At 34.4% G+C, this 12555-nt stretch overlaps 1 protein-coding gene across 6 annotated transcripts in view; it reads right to left on the reverse strand.

Moving 5' to 3' along the window:
* Positions 1–7446: 7446 nt before the first annotated feature.
* The window catches only part of LOC106868605 (uncharacterized), a 158280-nt gene continuing 153171 nt past the window's right edge, over positions 7447–12555 (reverse strand). For all 6 annotated transcript variants that reach the window (XM_014913947.3, XM_014913946.3, XM_014913948.3 and 3 more), the window contains 3 exons: positions 10961–11147; positions 10126–10192; positions 7447–8801 (listed from right to left, as the gene is read on the reverse strand). In XM_014913947.3, the coding sequence (XP_014769433.2) occupies positions 8703–8801; positions 10126–10192; positions 10961–11147 (353 nt within the window). In that variant the 3' untranslated portion in view covers positions 7447–8702. The remainder of the gene's footprint in view (positions 8802–10125; positions 10193–10960; positions 11148–12555) is intronic.

The raw sequence follows: 12555 nt of genomic DNA on the forward strand, positions 1-12555 counted from the left end.
TGATGATGATGATGATATGTGTCTGTGTAAAGTGGTTGGTGTTAAGAAGGGCATCCAGCTGTAGAAACCAAACCAAATCAAATTGGAACCTGGTACGGCTCTTCTGCTTGCTAGCCCTGGTCTAACTGTCCAACCCATGCCAGCATGGAGAATGGATGTTAAAGGATGATGATGATGATGATATACATGCATTCATACACAAAATAATAACCATAATAATAATAGTCGTTGCTTGGAACTACAAGAATTCTTTGCAGGGTCCTTGAAGCATGACCAGTAAAACAAGTGCTACCTTAGTCTGCTGGTTGTGGACAGCTGACACTTTCCATCGTATCCAGCAAAATAAGTTTTCATGCATTGAGACCCACTTCCCATCGCCAACTGGTCGTTGTCACACACGCTGATGACGGGTCAATACCCAGAAACCCGGGTCCGTGTATATCACGTCAGGCTGGAGATGGGAAACATGACTTCCCTTTGCAAATATTGATAGGGCACAGAATGTGTGTCAATAGCCAGCTGGAGGAGATGCCTTCCTGGGGCTACAAGCTACAGTAGCATCAACCCTTAAGGGTTATCCACATTTAAGTGGCAAATATATTTCATGAATAATAATAATAATAATAATTGATTTCTGATATAAGCATAAGGCTATGATTTGGGGGAGAGGGCATATGATTTGTTCCCAGAGCTTAAGTGGACTTTTTATTTTATTGATGCTCTCCACCCCACAAGAATGAAATTCAAAGGTAACTTTGGTGGGATTTATACTCAGGGTTCTAACTACTATAAGGTATTGTATCCAACACTTAATTATGAATGTTTAATATCTATTTGATAATAACCTTTGCTGTGTTTCATTTTTTAATTTTCATTTTTTTTTTTTGTAAAATCATTTACTATTTAAAAAAAATTTATTAGAAATTTCCTTTACTATTTTTAAAAATTATTTACTAACCATTTCTTTTACTGTTTATTAATTAGTTATTAACCATTTCCTATCTATTCACAAGAGGAAGTTTAAGAATGTTGTCTATGAATGTAGAGATAAGCGCAGACGTAGCTCTATACAGCTGCACCTATGTCTTTCAGTTTTCATCTACCAAATCTGTGAGGGGACTTGATTAGTGAAAACTAAATGAAGCTTGTTGTATATATATATATATATATATATATATATATATATATATATATATATATATATATATATATATGTGTGTGTGTGTACTTTTGTCACATGATGGTTGTGAATGAGCATCATTATCACACAAACAGTGTTATTTGTTTTAGGTCTTTCCTGTCTGGGTGTGGAAAATGTTACCTTGCTTGGAAACAGGTGAGGATTAGTGGCAGAAAGAAAGGACATTGGGCCGTTGAAAATTTAGGGCTGGAGTTCCAGTGGTCATTTTAGGTCTCCAATGGTTCTCATTTTGACAGTATATTTGTTAATTTCCTCTCTCACTCTGAACATCAGAGATGTTAGATGTGCCTTTGCATCTATGAAACTCTAAGTAATGCACAGCTGAGTCAACTTCTAGGAAAATACATTTAACTTCCATAATATATGTGGAACACATTTTCCTTTTGTTTGGACACCTGTCTGTGTGTGTATGTTATATATATGATTATAAATAAGTTTCATTGTAAATATTTACAGAGCCCTGGAAGTTATTTTGTTTCTGTCATAAAGTTCTTTGTAATAGATAGCTTGTGTTTTGTTCAACATTCTGAAAGATTTTTCTTCTGAATGAGAAAAGAAAAAGTCAATACAAATCTGAATATCAGATAATTTTTTTTTTTCCAATTAATTTTTACCAATGTAAATAATTTATCTGCACACTCTAATTTAAGCAATATTCCACAGGCATCTAACTGATGTAAGCAACATATCACAGGCAACTAAATCTGATGGAAGCAACATATCACAGGCAACTAATTCTGATGGAAGCAGCATATTACAGGCAACTAACTGATGAAAGCAAAATATTACAAGCAACAAGCTCTGATGGAAGCTATATATTACAGGTATAGGCAATATATTACAAGCAACTTACATCGATGAAAGCAATATACTGAAAGCAACTGACTCTAATTTAAGCAATATATCACAGGCAACTCACTCTGATAAAAGCAATATATTACTGGCAAGTACCCTTGTCATTTAAGGGATGCATTACAGGCAACTGAGTGCCTAATGTATACTTGAATTCCTGGCAACTAACTTTAATTTCAGAAAATATTACAAGTACAGCTAGATCTTTTATACCTACACACACACACACACACACACACACATATATATATAGATATATATATAGGTTTCTAAAATTTTGTCTTTTTAGCTGTGTGATACCTATTTAGCCATATGATACCTATTGTTAATACTTACACTGCCTATTACTAATAATTCTTGAGGCTGAGGCTTCAAATACTATTTGTTTTGTATGTGAAGAAAATGGTAAAGTCTGTGTTCTTTATATTTGAGCCGTACGATTGCATGTAAACATTTGAAATATTTGATTATGACTGTTTAGAATTATTGACATTTAAATAACATACATACTCCTTTACTTTAATTCTTTAGCATTTAAACCAGCCATATCTGGCCCAAATATTGTACCTGTTTTATGTTCAAACTGGCGAGATTTGGCCTCTCACACCCTATGCTACAATGTCATTTTAAAAACAAGCAATCACCTCATCAAAATCTCGAAGCTATGAGATAACGCGTGATTAATTCAAAAGTTGTGAAAAAGTAAGCATAATATTTAGCAGAGTAATCTCAAAGCTAAAAGGTTGAATAAGCTGCAAAAGACCAAGAAATATTTCTCTTCTTCCACATATTGATAATATACATGTTAGTGAATAGACATCTTAAATTCAAGATGCTCTTTCAAGATCTTGTTACTCTTTACAAATCTTTGCTGTGATTTAATTTAAGAATTTTCCTGTGAAATTTTATCAGTGAACAGGTTGCAGAAGTATGCTGAAATTTTTTTAAGAATTCATTGTTGGCAATACTTATGAGAAATAAACTAAAGTAAGCATAAGTGTTTGTCTGTTCTGAAAGGGTTAAAGTGAGTTTTCTGTGATGTAAGATTTATAATTTATAATGTAAAATTCCTTCTAATGAAACAGATCATCAGCATTGAACATTTTATTGAACATGCAATTATGTTTCCATCCGAAAATAAAAGTGCTGCATGGAAACAGAACTTATTCTTCATTTTGTAATTTTTGGGGTCAAACTTCAAATATGGGGATTCAGATTAACTTTTATAACTTTTTTTTTTTTTTTTTTTTTTTTTTTTAGTATTAAATTTTAGAATTGTAAAATTGATGTTTATATAAACAGAAAATCCAGGGTTTACACTGGTTGAGGTGAAACTGGATTTAAAAAATAAAGAAAAGAATTAAATTCTAAAATTTAAATTTTTTAAATCTGAATTAAAATTTTATGAAAATTTTGAAATTAAAATTTTAATTGATAAAAATATATACCTTTTTATATTTTTGATTATCTTTTGTTTGAATTTGAATTTCAGTTTAGATCTTTAAATTGTTTCAGCTTCAAAGCTGTGGTCATGCTGGGGCACCACAGTTGATTTATTTTTTATTTGTTTTATACTTGGTAGTGGCTTAAATTTAAAAAAAAAACATGCCAATTTTATGAATTTGGAATCTAAAATTAATAAAATTGATTGAACAAAGAATTCTATTCTTTGTTAGCAGTTCATGTTTTCTTAGATTTTTTTAAAGACGTTTTTATACGAAGCGAGTCTGTTCCAAGACCATTATGTCTTATCCTGAATTTATGGTTTTTAAATATTTCCTGAGTCTTGAAATTATCAGAATTTCACTTGCTGCTGGAAACTGTTCTTTTAATATTTTTATTTTAAACAATAACGAGACTTTGGTATGACTAATATAATTTTTTTCCCCCAAATATTTTTTTATTCAAAATAAAAAAAAAAAATTTCAAAATAATTGCTTGTTCTATAATTTATTTATTAATGGTTGTGTGGTTAAATGGACATTAAAGGATGATTGTGGAAAGTTGTACCAAGAAATGAAGGCCAGTAGAATCAGTGTTCCTGTGTCAGATAAGTCTACTTAGTCAAAGACATTCCATTCCACCAATCTCTTTTCAGGCAGACATTAAAAATGGGTCTCCTTTGGTGTTTCGGGTTGTATTCAGATGTTTGCTCAGTTGGCCTCCCATGCCTATTGGATTGGCATTTAAACCAGCCATTTCCACCCAAAATATTATACTTGTTTTCTGTTTAAACTGGCCAGATATGGCCTCTCACACCTACTTGACAATGTCCTTCTAATTTTATTCAGTTTTATTGCCTGTGATAAATAATTCATGATTAATTACATTCAACAGAGTAATCTGAATGGTAACGGGTTAAGTTACAACCACGGTTTATTATGTGGGATTCTGTACAGTTTCTGTTCATCCAATTTCAACCTCAAGCTTTGGACTGACCTGGGATTATGGTAAAAAAAAAGATGCCAACTGGGATTGATTGAGAGTCTCATAATTGCAAAGTGAATTTCTTTATCATGTTGCCATGCTCCAAATTAACTGATGTAGTTTTTCCTTCCCCAAGATGTCAGGCCATGATTTGTGCTGTCTTTGCCTCAGCTAAACACTACACATCATGTTCTTGTTCTTCAGCTGCTTTCTTGACACTTTGCATATAAACCAAGGAAGCCTCTATGCCAGCAGCTCCCGACTTGCACTCTATGAACCCCTGAGGATTCACAGAGAAGGTATTAAGGGCTGCATAAGCTGATGTCTCTTTAGCAGACAACCCATTCAAAAGCTTGGGGGTCTATTGGCAAATTTAATGAAGTAAAAAGGCCTCTTAGTTGTGAAAAGGTCGGAAACCACTGTTGTGTGTGGTGACTCACCCTGTTGTAAGTAACAGTCAAATCACCCTTAAATCACACCCTTCCATCTTAAAAAAAAAAAAGTGGGGGTTGTTATATTAGATAACATGCTTTTAGATCTGTTATACTTTCCTGTGTCATTGTGCTTCTCAAGAAGTTCTTGATGAGTTTTAGTTTGCTGACAGATCTCTCAGAGCAGGACATACATTTGGTAAAATATCATTTAATCTGCAGATTTATATTTAAATGTTGGATGTGGTCCCATATTGTCACCAGAGTTTAATGCATGTCTTAAAGTGCCTTGTTTTCTCTTGTGTGGATTCTGCAAAATTGTTTGGGATTTGGATAATAATTTCGCATGTGCTAAACTGAGATCCTTTTCAGTCATGGCTTCAATGTTACTACAGAAGGCAAATCTGTTAATTGTGATGGAAGCACCAAACAACTTTTGACAATCTGGTAATCACTTTGAAAACGTTTTAGGCCTTTTCATTTCTTATTTCACGAAGGTTATACAAATCCTGCTTCCATTTCAGTCAACAAATTTATGTGAAAATAGCTTGGATTTTGTCAAGTATAAAAACAAAATTCAAAAAGTGCTCTACAAGTGGAAGTTGATATGCAACTTGGACAAACACTTGACCCAGAATTGAGAACTTGTTAATAAAGATGATTGTTACTATTATAGCTTTTTTATTGTACTTATTTTACTCTTATTGAAATTATAAATATCAATGTTTTAGCTTTTGAAACTTGTCAGAAGCTATTCAGGAAAAAGAAGTTTTATATGGCTACAAGTTCTATTTTATATTCGTATGTGCCATCTGACTGGCTCCTGTGCCAGTGGCACGTAAAAAGCACCATTCAAGCTTGGTTGTTGCCGGTGCCGGAGTGCAGCCCAGGCTTCCTCAATATCCTTGCCGTGTAGCACAATGGGGTCCAAGCGTTGCTCCAATGAATTGGTAAATAGCTTGCTTGATGTTGCTATCCTGCTTGCCAATGTTCAAGCGTTTTGGTGCTTTGCTATTTTGTGGTCATCTCTTGGGCTGAGTTTGGATACAACAAGGCGGTGATCTGTCCAGCATTCTGCGAAGGCGAACTACAAGAAAAAGGTGCAGGGTACACTTTCTTTTGGAGTGGATGTGGACCTGAAGAGAGAAGAGAGGCTGGAGTTGGCTTTGCAGTTAAGTCGACATTGGCTGGCAAGTTGGTTGGTCTTCAAAAAGGTATGAAGGATCGCCTAATGACGATGAGACTCCCTCTTTGTTGTGGACAGCAGTACACCACCATTGTCAGCGCCCATGACCCCACTATGATGAATCCAAATGACACCAAGGACAAGTTCTATGAAGACTTGAGCTCTGTCATCACCGTGGCTCCCCGCGCAGACAAACTCATCCTTCTAGGTGACTTCAATGCGAGAGTTGGTCGTGATAGTGTCTCCTGGGAAGGAGTGATTGGGAAACATGGGGTTGACAACTGCAACAGCAACGGTCTGCTACTCCTCCAGACCTGTGCAGAGCATGGCCTCATGATCACCAACACCATCTTTAACCTCCCCATCCGCAACAGAACGTCATGGGTGCATCTCTGCTCAAAGCACTGGCACCTCATCGACTACGTTATCATAAAGAAGAGGGACAGGCAAGACGTACGAATTACGAAGACCATGTGTGTTGGATATGCATCCCTTGTGAATAAATAATCTTGATATCAACTCTTTCAGATGTCTCGTCATGGCTGGAGTCATGTTTGTTTGACTCTGTATTATATTGTTATAACAATACCATTGAAATCAAAATCAAATGGAAATTGTAGTTGTCATCCCCATGCCAGTAGCATATAAAAAGCACCATCCGAATGTGGCCGATATCAGCATCGCCTTGACTGGCTTCTGTGCTGGTGGCATGTAAAAAGCACCAACCGATCGTGGTTGTTGCCAGCCTCCTCTGGCACTGTGCCGGTGGCATGTAAAAAGCACCCAGTACACTCTCAGCGTGGTTGGTGTTAGGAAGGGCATCCAGCTGTAGAAACTCTGCCAGATCAGTCTGGAGCCTGGTGCAGCCCCCTGGCTTCCCAGACCCCAGTCGAACCATCCAACCCATGCCAGCATGGAAATGGAAAACAGATGTTGAATAATAACGATGAAGATGGTGATAGCAATGGTGATGATGATGGTCTGACAATACACAAAGGGCAATAACTCTGGTGTGTAACAGAGAGATGGTAATATCTGTTTCTGTAAACATTAATTTGTAATAGGACGAGACAACATTGAGAGAGCAACCACATTTTCAATCCTCCTTGTTCAGTACTTGATTAAGAATTTTGTGGATGTAAAATAAACTAGACAAACAGGTTTTGTGTTCATCTGAATTCTTTGTAATATGCAAATTGGTGGGAGGGAAATATCAAATACTTTTTAAAACTTCACGTGAAAAAATCCCGACAAAATCAAACCAGAGCTATATCTTTCTCTTTCTTGTTCATTTCTAAAGGAGGTAAACAACAAACATAGTTACATCAATAAACAACTCTTTGACTAGATTTGTTTCTATAAATAATCCATTAATGGATTCCAAAGTTTATTATTTTAATAGGTTATAAAAACAGAACAATTCACCATTCAATTATCCAACAATATATTCTTTATGTAACACAAACAGGAAAATCTTTGGACCAATCAACGTTTATAGTAAAATATGGCCAACACATCTTCTCAAAGGAAAAACCCAAATTACACTTTTGATGAAGATGACTACATAATTTAGAGGTTTTATTTATTTGTTTATCTATCTTTGTAGTAAATACCCATCATCCTTCATTAAATTTAAATATTTTTTAATATTTCCTATAATTATTCTGTTTAGGTTAATCAAAACCTGACCGTTTAGATAATACTCTGAGACTTTTCAGTGAAATTAAACTTACAGTTTCAATTTACAAATTAACAGTTGAATGGTAAAAAAATAATTAACAAATAACTCCAGAAATGCCATCCATTTTCATGAATACTTAAACAATAATGAAATTGTTTCTTACTTTTTCCTTAGAAAAATTTGCAAAAATTCAGTCTTTAAAGTTTTTCTAATAAAATTATTTGTCCATTGAACAAGTAACCAAAGATACTTCCAATCAGATCAATGTTTTGTGATTTTATTTTTATTTAATTAATTTTTTTTTAGAATTTTTAAACTGATCATTGAGTTTTCCAGACTAAAATTTAAATGTAAATTTTAAAATTTAGCCGTAATTAAACTGAAATAAATAGAAATAAATATATGTTGTTATTTTCTTTTTGCATATTGTTATTTTTTTCAACATAGTTTTCCCCAAATTTTCCATGCATTTACGTAAATAAATATATATTTTGTGTGTTACATATATGAATTATTAGTATATATTTGAACACATCTCTGCAAATACACGTGAATGTATATTCATTGATATGTATACAAACAGCACTTAGTCTTCAATCTTAAGTCTTCAATAATACCAATGAATTATACAAACCGATAATTAATAACGCATGTAAATTTTGTCACTTTAAACTCTTCCGTTTGACCAAATAAATACAGACCACTTCTCTTAGTAAACTCTGTTTCACTGAAAATAAATATATCTTTTAACAAATTTTATTTTTCTGGACACCTTTTGAGGTCATGGTTCGTTATTTTCTCCAATGCTGTGAAGTCACTTCCTCGAGGCAGTTAGTTGAGGCGAGCTGTTTGGTCACAGCACTGCTTGTCTCTTCAATGACTGTGTGGAAACGATGAAAATGGTAAGAACTTTTGTGGATATTTCTATTTCTTTATTGATGCCAAAGCTGCCGTAAATCGAAGAGTATCCACCAAAGACATGTTCATTTTCTTCTCCATGCATTGATAAAAATATTCAGGAGCCTGCAAAATACAAAAATGAATTTACAAAAGATTGTTAATAAAATTTATACATATAAATTTGACATGGGTGTTTCTTTCTTATCTTGGGATTCACGGTCAAACGGCTGGGTGGAATTGCGCGAGAAATTACACAGATATGTAGAATGATCCGGTGGTGTTGCTGGGCTGTGTATTTTTTCATAGCTCCCATGGTTACCGAGATAATCTACTGTAATAATACTCTTGTGTTTATGAATGAGAAAGGAAGGGGTGATAGATGAATAAAGAAGGAAGAGGTGATGTCATATTTGGTAGTGGGATGATGAAAATTGCATGCTGAAAAAATAAATCAAACAGCGTTTCAACTCTGTGTGAATATATGTGTGTGTATGTAAAAGGGCGGTATGTGAATGTATATGTGTGTGTATGTTTGTGCGTGTGTGCATGTGTGCGCGCAATGGAAGTGGGATGGTTCATCTTTGCTTGCTTAATATTTGGGTTTATTTTTTGATTTGGTTGAATTTTGGTTGGGCAACGTAAGCATGCCCAAACAAATCAAATGCTGATACACAGAGCAGGTTTTATAGCCACATCTTCCAAACTGACTGGGTGAAACTGGGCTTAGCTGCTAGTGGATTAATAAAATTTCATAAGCAAAACACAGCTCTATCATTGATTTTTCACTTCTGACTGAATTCAAGCGAGTAAATGATTATATCATATTAATTTGTCAACTAGTTTTGTCCCAATAAGTAATCCATTTATGGATTCCAAAGTTTTTTTTATCTTAATAAGTCATGAAGTGCAGGCATTGTTGTATGGTTAAAGATGTTCATTTGCTAACCACATGATTTTGTGGTGAAGGACCTTAAGCAAGTATTTTCTACTATAGTTCTGGAGCCTTGTGAGTGGATCTGAAAGAAATCCGAGTGGCTGTGTGGTAAGTAGCTTTCTTACTGACCACATGGTTCCAGGTTCAGTCCCACTGCGTGGCACCTTGGGCAAGTGTCTTCTACTATAGCCTCGGGCCGACCAAAGCTTTGTGAGTGGATTTGGTAGATGGAAACTGAAAGAAGCCCATCGTATATATACATATATATATATATATATATATATATATATATATTTACATATACGACCCCAGGATGTATATATATACGTCCTGGGATCGATTTCTTTGACTAAAAGGCGGTGCTCCAGCGTGACCACAGTCAAATGACTGAAACAAATAAAAGAATATTGGATAACGAACCAGTTAAACTTGAATGTTTCCATCCCTCCAAGAGGAGCCTGTTTCCTTGTATTGGGTTATATATATATGTATGTATATGATATAAAGAATTACCTCTTTTTTCATCTCACTCAGCTGAAATAACATTTTGCCATCAAACTGAGAAAAAGCCTCACTGTATCTGCAATTAACAAAATTAGAATAATGGTAAGAAACCTAGCAAACTCTTTGACTGTATCTGACAATGGATAGAAACTAGAGCAGTGGTTTTCAATCAGGGTCCACACGACCCTTAGGAGTCCATATAAGATTTTGGTGCTAAAATTTATCTGCAATAATTCGGTTATGCTCCTAAAATACACAAAGTATATAGGGAAAGGTGTATGTTGGACAATCTTGCACAAAACTGAATAATTTATGAAAGGTTTTGGAAGAGAACAATCAAAGAGAAAAGATAATGATTTGTCACAAAGGTCACAAAATAATGGAACCTATAATAAGGCAGATCACCATTAACCTATCATTTCTCATTGCTAAAACCTCTGCCCCCCCCGCACTGCTTGTATCAGTGTTTTTGTTAAGATATTTTGAAGTCACATGGCTTAGTGGTAAGGTTGTTTGGCTCTCACTCATAAGCTTGTGAGTTCGATTCTTGGTGGCATATTGGGTCTTTGAGCATGACATTTAATTTCACATTGCTCCAGTTCATTCAGCTGGCAAAAATGAGTTGTCTCTATAATTCAAAGGGCCCACCTTGTCACATTCTGTGTTACGCTAAATCTCCCTGAGAACTATGTTAAAAGTACGTGTGTCTGTGGAGTGTCTCATGAGTAGATTGTTCCATTAATTGGATCAAGTGAAACTTCCATCATGATAACTGATGGAGCGCCAGTTAAGAAAGCGATTCTACAAAAGGATAACATTAACAAAACTGTAAAAACATCACTACTCAGCCAATTTGTGATAATGAAGCCAAGATGCAATTTCGTCATTTGTCATTTCCACTATTGGAGACAAAGCACCAATGTCATTGACAAGATGATCGATGGAGATTTTCTTAGAAGGTGATTGCTGTTCGTTTCCTGAATTCTCTGTTGAAGTTCCGGCTTTGTTAGTTTGGTCCTCAGCACCATCAACTGAAGAATAAAGAGAGAATAACTTTAATACATAGATTAAAGAAAATGGGGATGTTTGTTTCTTGCAAAAGTCTGCAGTTCATAAAAGACACTTTAGTGGTCTTTTGTCATAAATTCTTCATTGGTTCCACACAATGGTAAGTTGGTCAGCCACGTGGGAAGACAGAAAAGACCAGACTAATAATTTATTTAGTTTTTATATATTTTCAAAAATTTTTATTAATATAGGTGTGACACGTTGGGCAAGTGTCTTCTACTATAGCCTCAGGCCGACCAAAACCTTGAGTGGATTTGGTAGATGGAAACTGCATATATATATATATATATATATATATATATATATATATATATATATATATATATATATATATAATCATAAATATATAGGGATTGACAGTAACCTGCTTCTCCAACATACTGAGAATTTCGAAATAGCAGTCAAAGAACTACTGATTTCAAAACTACAAATTATTACTCCAGATTGATAGCGATATCTTTGATACACACAGAACAAAAAACAGTAGAGAAGAGTAAAAAACACTTGCCTTTAGTTAATTTAGTACAATTGTTTCACAGTTAAGAGTAAAATACTCTATTCTGATCTTCAGCTAAATATTCTAATAAATTTGTTAATGTCTAAATAACTCACGTTAATTTTGACCATGTGAACATCAATACCATGTGAGGAAGACGTTAAGAAATTTATCGGCCAGTAAGTTCAAAATCCCTCGCCTTAATGAATTTCAATTCAGTGTGCATCAGAAATAGTCCTGCACAGGAAAGAGACTCGTACGAATTCCTGTGGTTAAACTATCCGCCTTAGAGTTATTATTAAAATATAGATATGCAGGGTAGGGAATCGTCAATTAGTAATAAAATTAATAATCAACAATTTTGCCGGGTAGCTCAGTATGAAAAAACCTTCTTCGGTAAAAATTTATAATCGTTGATTATTAATTTTATTACTAATTGACGATTCCCTGCCCTGCATATCTATATTTTAATAATAACTCTAAGGTGGATAGTTTAACCACAGGAATTCGTACGAGTCTCTTTCCTGTGCAGGACTATTTCTGATGCACACTGAATTGAAATTCATTAGGGCGAGGGATTTTGAACTTACTGGCCGATAAATTTCTTAACGTCTTCCTCACGTGGTATTGATGTTCACATGGTCAAAATTAACGTGAGTTATTTAGACATTAACAAATTTATTAGAATATTTAGCTGAAGATCAGAATAGAGTATTTTACTCTTAACTGTGAAACAATTGTACTAAATTAACTAAAGGCAAGTGTTTTTTACTCTTCTCTACTGTTTTTTGTTCTGTGTGTATCAAAGATATCGCTATCAATCTGGAGTAATAATTTGTAGTTTTGAAATCAGTAGTTCTTTGACTGCTATTTCG

Source organism: Octopus bimaculoides, chromosome 14 (assembly GCF_046866305.1).
Source record: "Octopus bimaculoides isolate indiv1 chromosome 14, ASM4686630v1, whole genome shotgun sequence".
Classification (NCBI taxonomy): Eukaryota; Metazoa; Mollusca; class Cephalopoda; order Octopoda; family Octopodidae; genus Octopus; species Octopus bimaculoides.